The sequence below is a fragment of the Rhamphochromis sp. 'chilingali' genome (genome assembly GCF_963969265.1).
Source record: "Rhamphochromis sp. 'chilingali' genome assembly, chromosome: 22".
NCBI lineage: Eukaryota > Metazoa > Chordata > Actinopteri > Cichliformes > Cichlidae > Rhamphochromis > Rhamphochromis sp. 'chilingali'.
Window position 1 is genome coordinate 11,755,401 of NC_137950.1, and position 12,268 is coordinate 11,767,668.

General features: G+C 41.5%; 2 protein-coding genes across 2 annotated transcripts; one reads left to right on the forward strand and one right to left on the reverse strand.

The window, feature by feature from the left end:
* Positions 1–209: 209 nt before the first annotated feature.
* On the forward strand, positions 210–3,845 carry dlx4b (distal-less homeobox 4b). Its single transcript, XM_080873130.1, has 3 exons — positions 210–819; positions 1,786–1,979; positions 3,388–3,845. The coding sequence occupies exons 1-3, from the start codon at positions 498–500 to the stop codon at positions 3,643–3,645; spliced, it is 774 nt and encodes a 257-aa protein (XP_080729256.1). The 5' UTR covers positions 210–497; the 3' UTR covers positions 3,646–3,845.
* A 5,313-nt stretch (positions 3,846–9,158) lies between these two features.
* dlx3b (distal-less homeobox 3b) lies at positions 9,159–11,986 on the reverse strand. Its single transcript, XM_080873470.1, has 3 exons — positions 11,453–11,986; positions 10,426–10,610; positions 9,159–10,144 (listed from the first exon to the last, which is right to left on the reverse strand). Exons 1-3 carry the CDS (start codon positions 11,793–11,795, stop codon positions 9,827–9,829), a joined length of 846 nt encoding a protein of 281 aa, XP_080729596.1. The 5' UTR covers positions 11,796–11,986; the 3' UTR covers positions 9,159–9,826.
* Positions 11,987–12,268: the final 282 nt, after the last annotated feature.

Consider the following 12,268-nt stretch of genomic DNA (forward strand, 5'->3'; position numbering starts at 1 on the left):
CTTTTTCAAATTCTCAAAATGAGATTATTGTCCTGGGAGTTGTTGTTTATATTGCTTAATGGAGAAAGGAATAAATAGTAATTATATTTATTTGCTAATCTATGGAAGGAGGTGCCTCTGGGCTGCAGAGCTGCATCCTGTATAGGTCTATCATATGTTAATGAAGTTAATGGCGGAGCTTCAGTGACAGCTGGCTGCCGAAGACCAATCAGAGCGCTCGTAGATGGAAGCCAGTGTGAGTTTGAGGTTCTGCAGGCAGGAGGTGTTTGAAGAACCATGTGAGCTCTGTTCGTGATGTAAAGACGGATCCTTTCGCTTTTATTTGATTTTTTTGACTCCCCGACAGTTATGAGCATGCACCCCACAACTTGTAACCACTGGGGGCTCTTTTCTCGCTGATGATGCGTTGGAGTTACGCGTGGATTTCTTCCAGGCTGTCCGACAGAACTCATGAAACCCTCTTCAGAGCGACGGTTTGTGGACTTGCGCATTAGCTAATGATGTCTGTGGGTTTTATCCCTGACAGTCTGAATGGCTCAGATCCCTCCAAGTCGGCCTTTCTAGAATTCGGACACGGACACTCGACGCACCAGCAGCACTCCTCCGGACTCTCTCACGTTTATCCGGTTCACGGCTTGCAAGCTGCTGGCCATTCCCAGCACGAAAGCCCCTTTCCTGGTACCGCGTCCTATGGCCGCTCTTTGGGCTACGCCTACCCCGGCACGGTGAACACTCATCCCCCGTCCGCTTACATGCCCTACCAACACAGCAATCACAGCAACAGCAACAGTGTGACCCACAGCAGATTAGAGCACACAGGTACGTGAGAAAGTCACTGAACTGTTGCATATCATTAACGGCCATAAACTGATATGCCTTAAGTCTATTTGCGCACATGGCAAGGGAGAGGGGGGGAAAGCGCGTTTAGATGTGTAGTGAGTTGATTATATATATATATATATATATATATATATATATATATATATATATATATATATATATATATATATATATATATATATATATATATATATATATATATATATATATATATATATATATATATATTTATTTTTTTTTTTTTTCATTGCAAAGATTTACTAAAAAAATAATTTTAGTGGAGGTACGTTCACATTGGGGTATTTTTATTATTATTAATGCAGAAATAATAAAGGATTAAGTCTCGGTAGGGTGTTCTTTCTTTGCCTTGTTATATAAGAAAGATATGCAGTCGCATTAAATATTAATTATTATATTAATAATATTCTCTGAGTATGGTCTGGGCCTACCACAGGTACCCCTATTGTTAATGCACATTAACCCAGTGGTGTCGGAATAAAACCGTCCTTTCATCCTTGTGTGTGTGATCATTTGCTGCGTGTGTTGTTGGCATTACGGCCTTCTGATCCAGAAAGCTTAGAAGTGTAAACATTGCCACGTGAAGCTCGCACTAAAATGTTCCGTCCAGATTAAGGTAGAATTTGGGAGCATTAGATTAATATCTGATGCGCAAATGTAATTCGTTTCAGGCCCTGGCGTTTTGTGTTGGCGTCCAGGGCCTATCAGATGCAGTATCCGGAGACTACAATTTGTATGCATTAAGGCTGTAAAACCGAACTACTCCTCTGGTCTTCGTGTTGGTTGCAACTGTAGGTTTTGCTCAGAGACCACGTTCAAAGCTTGTCCAATGGGACTTTTACGCTTTGGTTTGACGGATATGATGAAAACTCATAAATCGGACGTCTTCTTCTGCTCAAATTCTGTGCTCTGTGTTTCATCTTCAAGACCACGACAAGTCCTCTGTGATTGAAGGCAGAGACATTCGTCTAAATGGAAAAGGGAAGAAAATTCGCAAGCCTCGGACCATCTACTCCAGTCTGCAGCTGCAGGCTCTGCACCAGCGCTTCCAGCAGACACAGTATCTGGCCTTACCGGAGCGCGCAGACCTTGCGGCAAAGCTGGGGCTCACACAAACTCAGGTAGGCCTTAAACGCATCACTTTGCGAGGCTCTCTATCGTTTATGCACTATATTAACTAATAAACAGATTATTTAGGAGGATGTAGTGAAAGCTAGAAATAGTCAATATGTTATGGTTAAAATGACTCCCTTGCAACATTTCCACTCCTTGTATAGACTAATAATTTATATACAACAATTTTGAATCAGTGTGACTCATGGTAGACTGAATAAAATATATGTATTAGTGAAAGAGGATAGTGTTGGATATGATTGAAAAGAAATACTTGCAGCATTATCGAGGATCACAGCAATTTCATACCCCTATCCCTTAATGCATTCCTTATTTACTGGCTGTATCTCTTTTGTCATTTGCGGTCCTTGAAGAGTTTTTGTGATCAGTGGCTGCAGTAGGAACAAAATTACCAAAAGGAGGAAAAAATATATGCAAAAGCAGTGGTTGGAAGATGTTTTTCAGTAGTTTATTATAGAGTATTAAACCAGCCCCTAACAATGGGATATGCTTGTATTTATTCGTTTTTACGTACTTTTTTACGGTGTAGTTGTAAGTCTTTCAGTACCTATAGGCCACACAAGCACACATGCACACGCACTATAATAATTACACGCGTTTCCAAGACAAACAGGTGCACGTGTCAACTGACCCCCCTCGGATGGGACAAAAATGAGACCTTTGGATCACTTTTTTTTTGTTTCAGTTGAGTTCTAAAGTTAAACGATTAAGTCGTCAGAGTTTTAAAATAGAAGATAAACAATATTATGAAATCCACCCTGTCATCTCAGCCGCCTCCTGCACTTTATTCTTAATCCCTGAACACTTCTCCCGACAATTATCTCCCAGTTGTTCTGCCATTCGTGTGGTTGTTGGTGCTGTTGTTGTTGCCTAGATATCCAGCGGGCTCTTTGGTGCTTTCTTTTTTAAAAAATGAATATTCACACCATTGTTCTCGGGTATAAAAATAGCCACCATGAACTGAACCCACAAACATTTTCGCTGACCTATCACGGCGCGTTTGGAGCCGCTTTTATTTCACAATTCTTTCAGTCCCGGCTTGTTGCTGTCACACTCATGCATCACTAGACTTATAAAACAGCGAACAATAAAAGGGCTTAGCTTTAATGGGTAACAAGTGGCACTCATCTGCAAGGCTGAATAGCTAACTGTGCGCCAAGATTAGGCCTGGGACTTGCAAAAACAACCCCAAAAGATGAGTTATTATGAGTTTTACTTTCTTTATTGCTCACAGTGTTCCCTTCGGGGTAGTTTATGATGAAAAGAGCACCGAGTTTAATGCGGGGGAAATATGCTAATAAAAAGAAAACGACAATGAGATTTCTTTTATATTGCTGCTGATTGTTAACTGCAGTGACAATTATGCCCATTTTCTCTTTTGTTCTCCCACTTTAGGTGAAAATATGGTTTCAAAATAAGCGCTCCAAGTACAAAAAGATCATGAAGCATGGCAGCGGATCAGAGGGAGAACATCTCCACGGCACCAGCTCCATCTCTCCCTGCTCGCCCGCATTGCCCCAGCTATGGGAGGTCTCTATGGCGAACAAAGGAGCCCCGGTCCATCCGAGCAGTTACATGAACACTTTCGGTCATTGGTATCCGAATCATCACCCTCATCATCAGGACGCGATGCACAGGCCTCAGATGATGTGAGTGGACAGTTTTTGGACACTTGAGTCCATCGGGCTGCACTGAACTTGCTGGTGCCTCCAGAGGTCTCCTCTCAGAACTGAGAGTTTAGGAGACCTTGTTTATATTCACTGTATTCTGTGTGTGTTTTGAATTTTAAAATTCTCACTACAAGAACTATTCAGGCATCAAAGAAAAAAAAAAGGGGGGGGGGGCGTTATATCACTGCAAGCTCTTGTTGCAGGGTCTGACATCAGTGAAACGTGGGTTTGTGTGTGCAGTTTAAAAGACATTCTGGATAAAATAACTTTTTTCAAATATACTGTGTCCGTGCGTCTGCTTTATTAGCCAGCAGTTAACCAGCTGTCACTTTATTGTCACTAAATGTCTTTGCTTAGGTTTCTTTATCTTCCCCTCACTTTCAGGTAATTTCAAAAGAAAGATGGAATTGCCGGTTCCTTAAAGAAGCCTGGATTAATAACAACCGGTGCTATGAGACACTGACAAACACAAGCTTAAACTCTTCAGAGCTTTCTGAGCACTGCACAGCTCGGCCTGTGATAATGCCGTGCGAGAATAAAAGCTGTCTTTTGTCCATCAACACTCCTGAACTGCGATCCACAAAAACCTGCGACCCTGCTTGAATTTCGACAGCCATTGTCAAAACACCTGGGGATTGATTTCTGTTAGACAAAAAGCAAATATCGGCCCTGGTATCTTTTTTCGGTTTCGTAGGCTGTTTTGGTTTTACCGTTTGAGTATGACTGGGCTCGATATAAATCGAAAGGAAGGCTGTTGCCTTACAGGAAAGCAGTTGTTTCCAGCTGAGACAAAAAAGAGAGGGTGGCCACCTTTACGCACCGTGGCTGAGTTTTAACGTAACATTTCTGCACAGGATAAAAACTCTAAGACACGTGCTGTTCAAATGCTTTTATCTGAAAGCCAGTATTACAGCTAAAAATACCTTTAATATTATTCAAAAATAACATTTCACTGCATTTTTATTGCTTGTTTTGGGTGTTGGTTATAAAATGTGTTTAGTCTAAAAACACACAGTTGTATGCGTTTAAAGACGTTGAAGAGAATATCCACCATCCATCTTTTTTCATCATCAAAGTGGAGAGCGGAGATGACGTGCAAGAAAGCATTTTTACAATATTTCCCTTATTTTCCAGTGAGATCAAAAAGCAAACTCGCCCTATCATAATCAGATGATAAATGGCTGCTCTGTCCCGACAATAAACCTCGCCTGATTTATAGTCTTTTGAAATGATTTGCTAATTCTAGTGCTTAGACTGTTTAAACACGGAGAATTAGCTATTTATACCTTTGCAAACAATCGGGGCTGATGCTCTTGATTAAATGGAGAGTTGATTTCTGCTTAATGAAGCTTAGAGAAACAGCCAGTGACTTCTTTTTGTCTTTTTCATTCATCACTCTGCTGCTTCAAACTGTCTGGCAAGCATTAGTTATCTTTTTTTCCTGATGTCACACTCAGGGTTTAAAAAAATAAAGTGAAGCCTTTTGGAAATATTTATCCTAAACTTGTGTTGCTATAAAGTACATTGCTGAAAATTCTGCATATTTTAGTTGTGTGGTGAAAGGATTTTCATGCCTCATGCTGAAGTAGAGAAGTTCCCAGAAAATGCATTCATAATAATCCAGACAGCCACCTTTCATAATTCTAAACAAAAGCTAAGTGAACTTCTAGCGGAGCACCTGGTAAAAACAAGCTTTAGTTGCAAAACAGCCTCTTTAGATACAAAAACATAAAATAACACCCATTTCTAGCTGCATGTCCACACCAAGTCACCAGAACACTCAGTCGCACAGCATGCAATCAGCCCTGCCTTACCTAGTCAGAGAAGTGGTACCTTGTTCGGGAGCTCTAAAGCCTTCTGTGGTGCTCCTGTGAAGAACAAAGCCACACCATAGCCCCGTGTTTTCGCTCCTCCGAGCTGATTTTCTCACATAACGACAAGCATTGTGTTACATTAACATCTCCTTCTTTATATATATATACACCCTCGTGCCCTTTTCCTCATTCCTGATGATTATGTGCCTTGTTAAACATGCGGACCCAGGGAAGAAGAAGCGAGCATTGCTGAAGCAAGTGACGGGGCATCAGGGAAAATTATAGGCAATTTCACATCTCCAGATTAGAATAATGGGCTTGTGGAGTTGGACAGAGAAGAGTAGGACCTTTCAAACGGGGGGGCAATTATCATGCAGGCGGATTGAAGAGAAAGTGAAAAGACTCCTGGTGTAATAGACAGGCTAAAGAGGAGGGGGGTGGAAGCTGGGGTGGTGGGTTGAAGGGTAATGATAAAGCCAAGTCTGACTGTATCAGTGATGTGGATGGTCTGGGTTATCAGATACGAACTGTCTGATGGGTTTTAATTGCAGGATAGCAATAAGACGGAAAATAGCTTGTTATTAAATCCCACTTGCTTTGAATGGGTGAATGGCATAGCAGGTCTCTGGGGTGATTATTGTTATTAACTTGAGTGATCTGACATCTCGGGTAATTGTGAGCAGCTTCCCTGTTAGAGAGAGTGAATGCATGATTTGGTTTCGTCTGAAGGAAGGCCTGGCTTACTCTGTGGCATGATGCACACAGAGTCTGGAGGGATTACAAACACAATGCAGGCAGAAAGGTATGTACACTGACTCACACTTAGATTCAGTGAATTCAATTCGAGCATGCCTGTGTTATCATAAATGAAAGTGTGGGAAAATATAGTTTCCTTTTCTCCTTTTCAGCATTTGACAGTCTTTAAATCCTGAGCTTTAATTTATAGGCCAAGGTAAGATGCACAAAGGTCTCCTCGTGGCTTCATCGGGTTGTGACGACTGGCTGTGAAGCATCAACACACAGCCCGGCCCAGCCATGGCCTGAGGTCAGGCAGGGTTCACAAGTCCACAGCTGTCAAGAATGCCTTTCTCCCATCATTTCGTCCAAGTTTGCAGCAAAATGGAGAGCATGAGTGATCCTAATGCAGCCAAGGCCCAGCCCATGCAGGGACTCAGTGCAGGACAGCTGCTGAGAGTCTTTCCATGGATACGTTTGAGTTGCCGACCTCCGCATCAACCCGTTTTGCTGCACCCTGGGGACAAGTGCTGACACCACACTGTTGATTGTTGCAGTGGGAAAAAGGAGAAGAAGGGTTACAGGGGCCTGAGCAACAGCTCTATTTAGGGTGCTGTGATGTCGTGCCATGCAGGATCACATTCAAGTTCAACAGTTCACCTCCACCTCCGTGGCTACTTACACTTGTTGATGTTTAGGCATGACATACATCGACATGTCCTACAGCCCACACACACAAGTGCACAAATGTTTCCCTGACAGCTACGGCCGAGGCCCACACACGCTGAGGGAGCCGCTGAAGGGAGGTCACATGTGTTCTTGATGAGATTTCATTGATATTAAAAGGCAATAGTAATCATATTGCTTTTGTCAAATCAGCACAGGGCATCGACATGATGACTGAAGCCATAGGCAACTGGTGTTGGGTTCGGAGAAATAAGCCAAGAAGACATTAGGGAAACAGAACTGGGAGCTGTGATACATTTCACTGTTTACAGCAGAATTATGAGAGAATGTGTGTGAAGTCTGGCAGAAACTTTGAGAATAAACGTAATCTCTAAACACACTACAAAGGGTGTGGAAAAACACTTGGTTTTTATTACAGCTTAATGACAAAAACGTGGGAAATATATCCAATATTTTAAAGTATAAACTATTTTTCTACAGCCCAATACTTATTATTATAGCTGCCATTATATTTCTTAATATCCCTCAGATTTGCATTATGTGAGTCAATATAGCTGTGTATTTTTTATTCTTTTTTAATTAAAAATTAAATGTAAAATAATTAAACAATTTGAAAACATAGTTTATATCGAACAACAACAACAACAACAACAACAACAAAAACAATATAATAATAATAATAATTATTATTATTATTATTGTTTTATCCCTACAAGTTTTTCTGATTACTGATTTATAATAATATTAATAATAATAATGATTATTATTATTTTAGTTTAAAGCTCTTTTCTTATTGTAATTTGCGTTAATGTACTCTTTTCCAATATTGCACTTTGAGGTTTACGTTTGGCTAATATAGCTAAATTATCCAAGGTTTAATTTCCTAACATAAAACTATTTATTAATTAGAAACGAGAATTATTTTTTTTAAAGCTGATATCAGTATTAAGCCTTATTGAAATATTTTTTTTATTCCTGTCTCAGGTAAATTGAGAAATCAGCGAAATTATTTAGGGAAACCCGACATCATGTTGCAGTGAAGTTTCATACATTAACAGCTCCACTCATGGGGGCATACCATTCTTGTTACTAGAAGCAGTATAAAAGGTTATAAACCTCTCACACCCTTAGCCCCTGCCCCACCCTACGTTTTCGCTCAGTGCGTAATGGCGCTTTGGTGGTCCATGTGGATAAGCTCGCCATTAGCGGCTCTCCATCATGTCAGTTTTGGGCTGCATATTTAATAACGCAAGGTTTATGTGGCCAAACCGAGGTTATTGTCCACTGTCATTATTTATTAGCTGACGCAAGGGTCGAGGCTGGGGAAGGGGGTGGTGTGTAGCGGGGAAAGCTGTTTTTTCTTCTTCTTCTTCTTCTTCTTCTTTTCCTGTGACAGCCTTATTGTAGCTGTCACAACAGTCGCTGTCGTGTTTATGAAGCGTCTCTCAGGTGATTCATATAGGTGTTTTCCCCCAGCTTTTGTGAGCGCACACACAGCCTGTTTTACGTTATCACCTGGGAAAGCCCTTTTGTGAGATTAAAAAAAAGTGTCTTTTATATCACTGTGTGAATGACGGTAGCGAAGGCGAGGAAAACTAGTCTGCCAACGCAAAGGGAATGAATAAACCTTTAAACGGGTGCGCGCTCTCCCACACACACACAAACGCGCTTGTGTTTTGTCGTACCTTCAATATTTGGCACTGTTTTCTTCCATTCTTATGCGCGTTCATACGTGCGTGGGAGATTTCCCTCGGAACAGTCTTGCTTCACCTAACCACCCCGCTCCCTCCCCTACTAACACACATACACACTGAACTCTTTCTTGTTATCTGGCAGCAGAATCGTAATAAAACTGAGTGACTCCAATGTGTCTACACGTCAGCGCGCCACTAAATCCCAAAAAAGCCGCACTGTACCTGCGCCTGTAACAGCAGACGCCTCTCGGCACAGATGTTGGCACTGGCCAGTTTAGAAGTTGAAATAAAGTTACGTAAAATATATATAGTAAATATATTAAATATACATTTAAAGCATAGGCTACCGCTTGCATATTTGTTGTTCTTTACAAATGTCCGTATAAGCTGTAATTATAATGTCTGCTTCCAGTGCAAATAAATCTTCCACAGTTCAATCCAGTTCAAACTGGTTTGAAAATGCGTCGCAGTTTAAGGTGACATAAACTGAAAACACTGAGATGTGTGCACGGTTTTCCAGTGCGTCTCTCGACAGGCTCTTTATGAAAGGGGCTTCACACACCACGTACAATTAACACCTTTATTCAATTGACAGGAAGGCAACAAGTGGACTAATTACATGAATATAAAAAAAAAAAAAAAAAACAAAGAAGGTTTTTGAAAGCACCACAGTGCAGTCGTTCCGTTTGAACAAATATGATCATAGTGGTTCTGCATATAAACACATATTTACAGCCTTCGACATTTTGTACAAATCCATATAAATATGACCTGAGTTGTTTTGAGCGCTCTCTACAAACCCACAAGATTTGATGTAGCATGGATCAACCGCACAGTTTTGTTTTTTGTTTTGTTTTTCTGTTTTTCTTTTTGCTATTATTCGGTTTGTGTATAGGCATCTTATTTATTTAAAAAAAACTTGCATATTTACCATTTATTCATTTACAAAAGAAGGTAAGGAAAAAACTGAAGCGATAAATAATTTAAAAACACGCCAGATGTCCGTTAAATATGCTGCCACAAGTGATCAGAAATCCCTTATGTGCTTTTGTGAATGGAAACCCAGTTCTGAAACATTCTTGATCATCTAAAAAAAAAACCAAAAAAAAAAACCACAGCAATGTTTCATCTCAGGTTTGTCTCCCGGTCCAGTCATCGTTTTCTCTGCAGAGTCATTGTGGAGAGACCTCGCTTGAAATAAAACCGAAGACAGAAATCTGCTCTTGAGTCAGTGTTAATAAACAGCTCCCACGCTTTGCTGCGGGACTGGGTGGTGCACGGCTCCCGGGTGTTGTAGGTGTGATCCCTGCTGGTACCAGTGGTTATTATAATCCTCCAGGTACGGCGGCGATGAACTGTGCGTCGGCTGCGGCACCTGAGGTCTGCTGATCGGGGTGTTCTGAGGGGTGCTGCTGTTGTCCCAGACAGCGGGAGATGGCGGGGAGTTGCAGGCCATGGAGTCGCTGGCATTGGGGCTGTGCTCCAAGGGAACCTCGCCGTTTTTGTACAGCTTCTTGAACTTGGATCTCCGGTTCTGGAACCAGATCTTGACCTACGAATCAGAGGATCAGCATTAACTGTTATGTTAAAATGTTTGTGATTCTAGTTTATTCAAAGAGTGTTTAACTTCAGGATAGCAGCGCATTTAATTTTTAATCGTTTACCTAAATTAGGGATATCCAGTGCAGACACAAAAAGCATATATGCTGTGCGTAATTACGCACCAGGGTGTTATTAAAGGTTACATTATTGGCCATACTGGGGAAACCCTAATTCACGTGACTTTAAAGCGCTGATCATTTGGAAAATGTGAGGTGTTTACAGGTGGCTTACCTGCGTCTGAGTGAGGCCAAGCTGAGCCGCCAGCTCCGCTCTTTCAGGCAGGGCGAGGTATTGTGCCTTCTGGAAGCGTCTCTGCAGAGCAGCAAGCTGGTAGCTAGAGTAGATCGTCCTCGGCTTGCGAATCTTTTTCGGCTTTCCATTTACCATACGAACCTCCGGCTCTGGCTCCTCTTTCACTGCAAATAAATAAATATATACACACATAAATAAATAAATATTGATCACTGAATAGAACTTCGAACGGCCTCAAAGGCTTAAACATGAAACACCAGGAAAATAAAATTTAAAAAACAAACAAAACGGTAGCAGTCTCACGGTAGTAAGACATTTGGCGATATGGGAATTTAGCCAGGGAGGGGGAAAAACAACAACTGAGAATAATTTTCCTAAATCAAAATAATAATAATAAAAATCTCCTCAGTTGAAAACACAAGTATGGCACTTTAGTAAGAACATCGGAGGCAAAGAAGGAAACCAAACTGTTCACGGTTCAAAAAAATATTTTTGTCTAAACTTGCATTTCACTTCAAAGGTTAAACGTTGGTAACATTAAAATTTATGAAGTGAATATATTACCATCTAACCCTTACCAGTTTATGCATACCTATTAATTGCTGTTTCAGTCCAGGGTAGGCAATTATAACACTACAGTAGCATAAAACGGCACACTACCACTGGACAAATGTTATCTTTTACGCATGACTGCACAAGAAATAAAATAATCAGTGAGCACCACGTTGCTTTTATATTTGTAATACTTTTATGTTTGGATTACTTGGATATCTACCAATTGTTATCAAATCAAAATGACAAAATGTGCGCCAAGTTGGCATTCAAATAGGAAATAAAGTTTATAATGAAATGTAACTTGCTATGAGGGATACCTCTTTTTAAAAAATGTCCAACCAGATCATGCAAGAGGGAAACAAGTGATTAGATTTAAAGTTGGCGTAGATCACATTATGCACACTGGAGATATACAAAACAAAACACAGCCTGTGATTATCTCTTCATTTACCTGAGCCCGGAGGTGAAGCTTGCAGGTGATCTCTGTTGTAATGTCCGTACTGTCTGTAGCCATTCGTGTATGGGTATTCAGATTTGGTGGCGTACGCTCCAGCAGCTCCCATTCCGTTCAGATTAAACTGGTGATGGTAAGAGTTCATGGGCTGCCCGTACGGCTGACTCTGATAATATTCATGATGGCCGTGGGCCGTCTGTCCACTGTAGTAGCCCATGTCCGTCACGGACGACTCGGGCAGAGTAGGGGAGTCCTTGGAGTTCGGATGGCAACTCATAGATCCTGGGAGATCGGTCAAAATACTCGCAATCTTCTTCTCGTACGTCTGTCCGGCGCTCATTGTGAAAGCAGTCCCCCCCAGAATAAAGAAAGTCCACTGGTGGATCCTTTCTTCTGCGGATTGTGCAAAGCAAATTCGCGACGCAGAACTGCTGTGTGCGCGCTCTTTGAACGCACGACTGTGACGAGCCTATAGTCCACTGAAACTCTTCCAGCTGCAGAAACTTGGTTGTGGCATTGCTCTGCCCCTGTGACACAGTTTTAAAGAACTGAGCTAGTGCTGGCTTCCTATTGGTTCCACTGCCCCCTCTCCTCCTCCTCCTTTGCGCTCCGGGCGAAGCCTTGGCGAAAGCCAGCCTTTAGCTAAGAGCGCATATGTGCACACATAGCCCATTGCCCCGAGTTTTTTCGTTCCCTTTACATTTGAATTTACTTGTTCACGTGTGAAACGTGAAGTATTGCATTTAGAGACTGTGTTCAAACTTAAACCAAAGGCCCAGTTTTCTCCCCAATTGCTCTACAGGCTGCATAGTG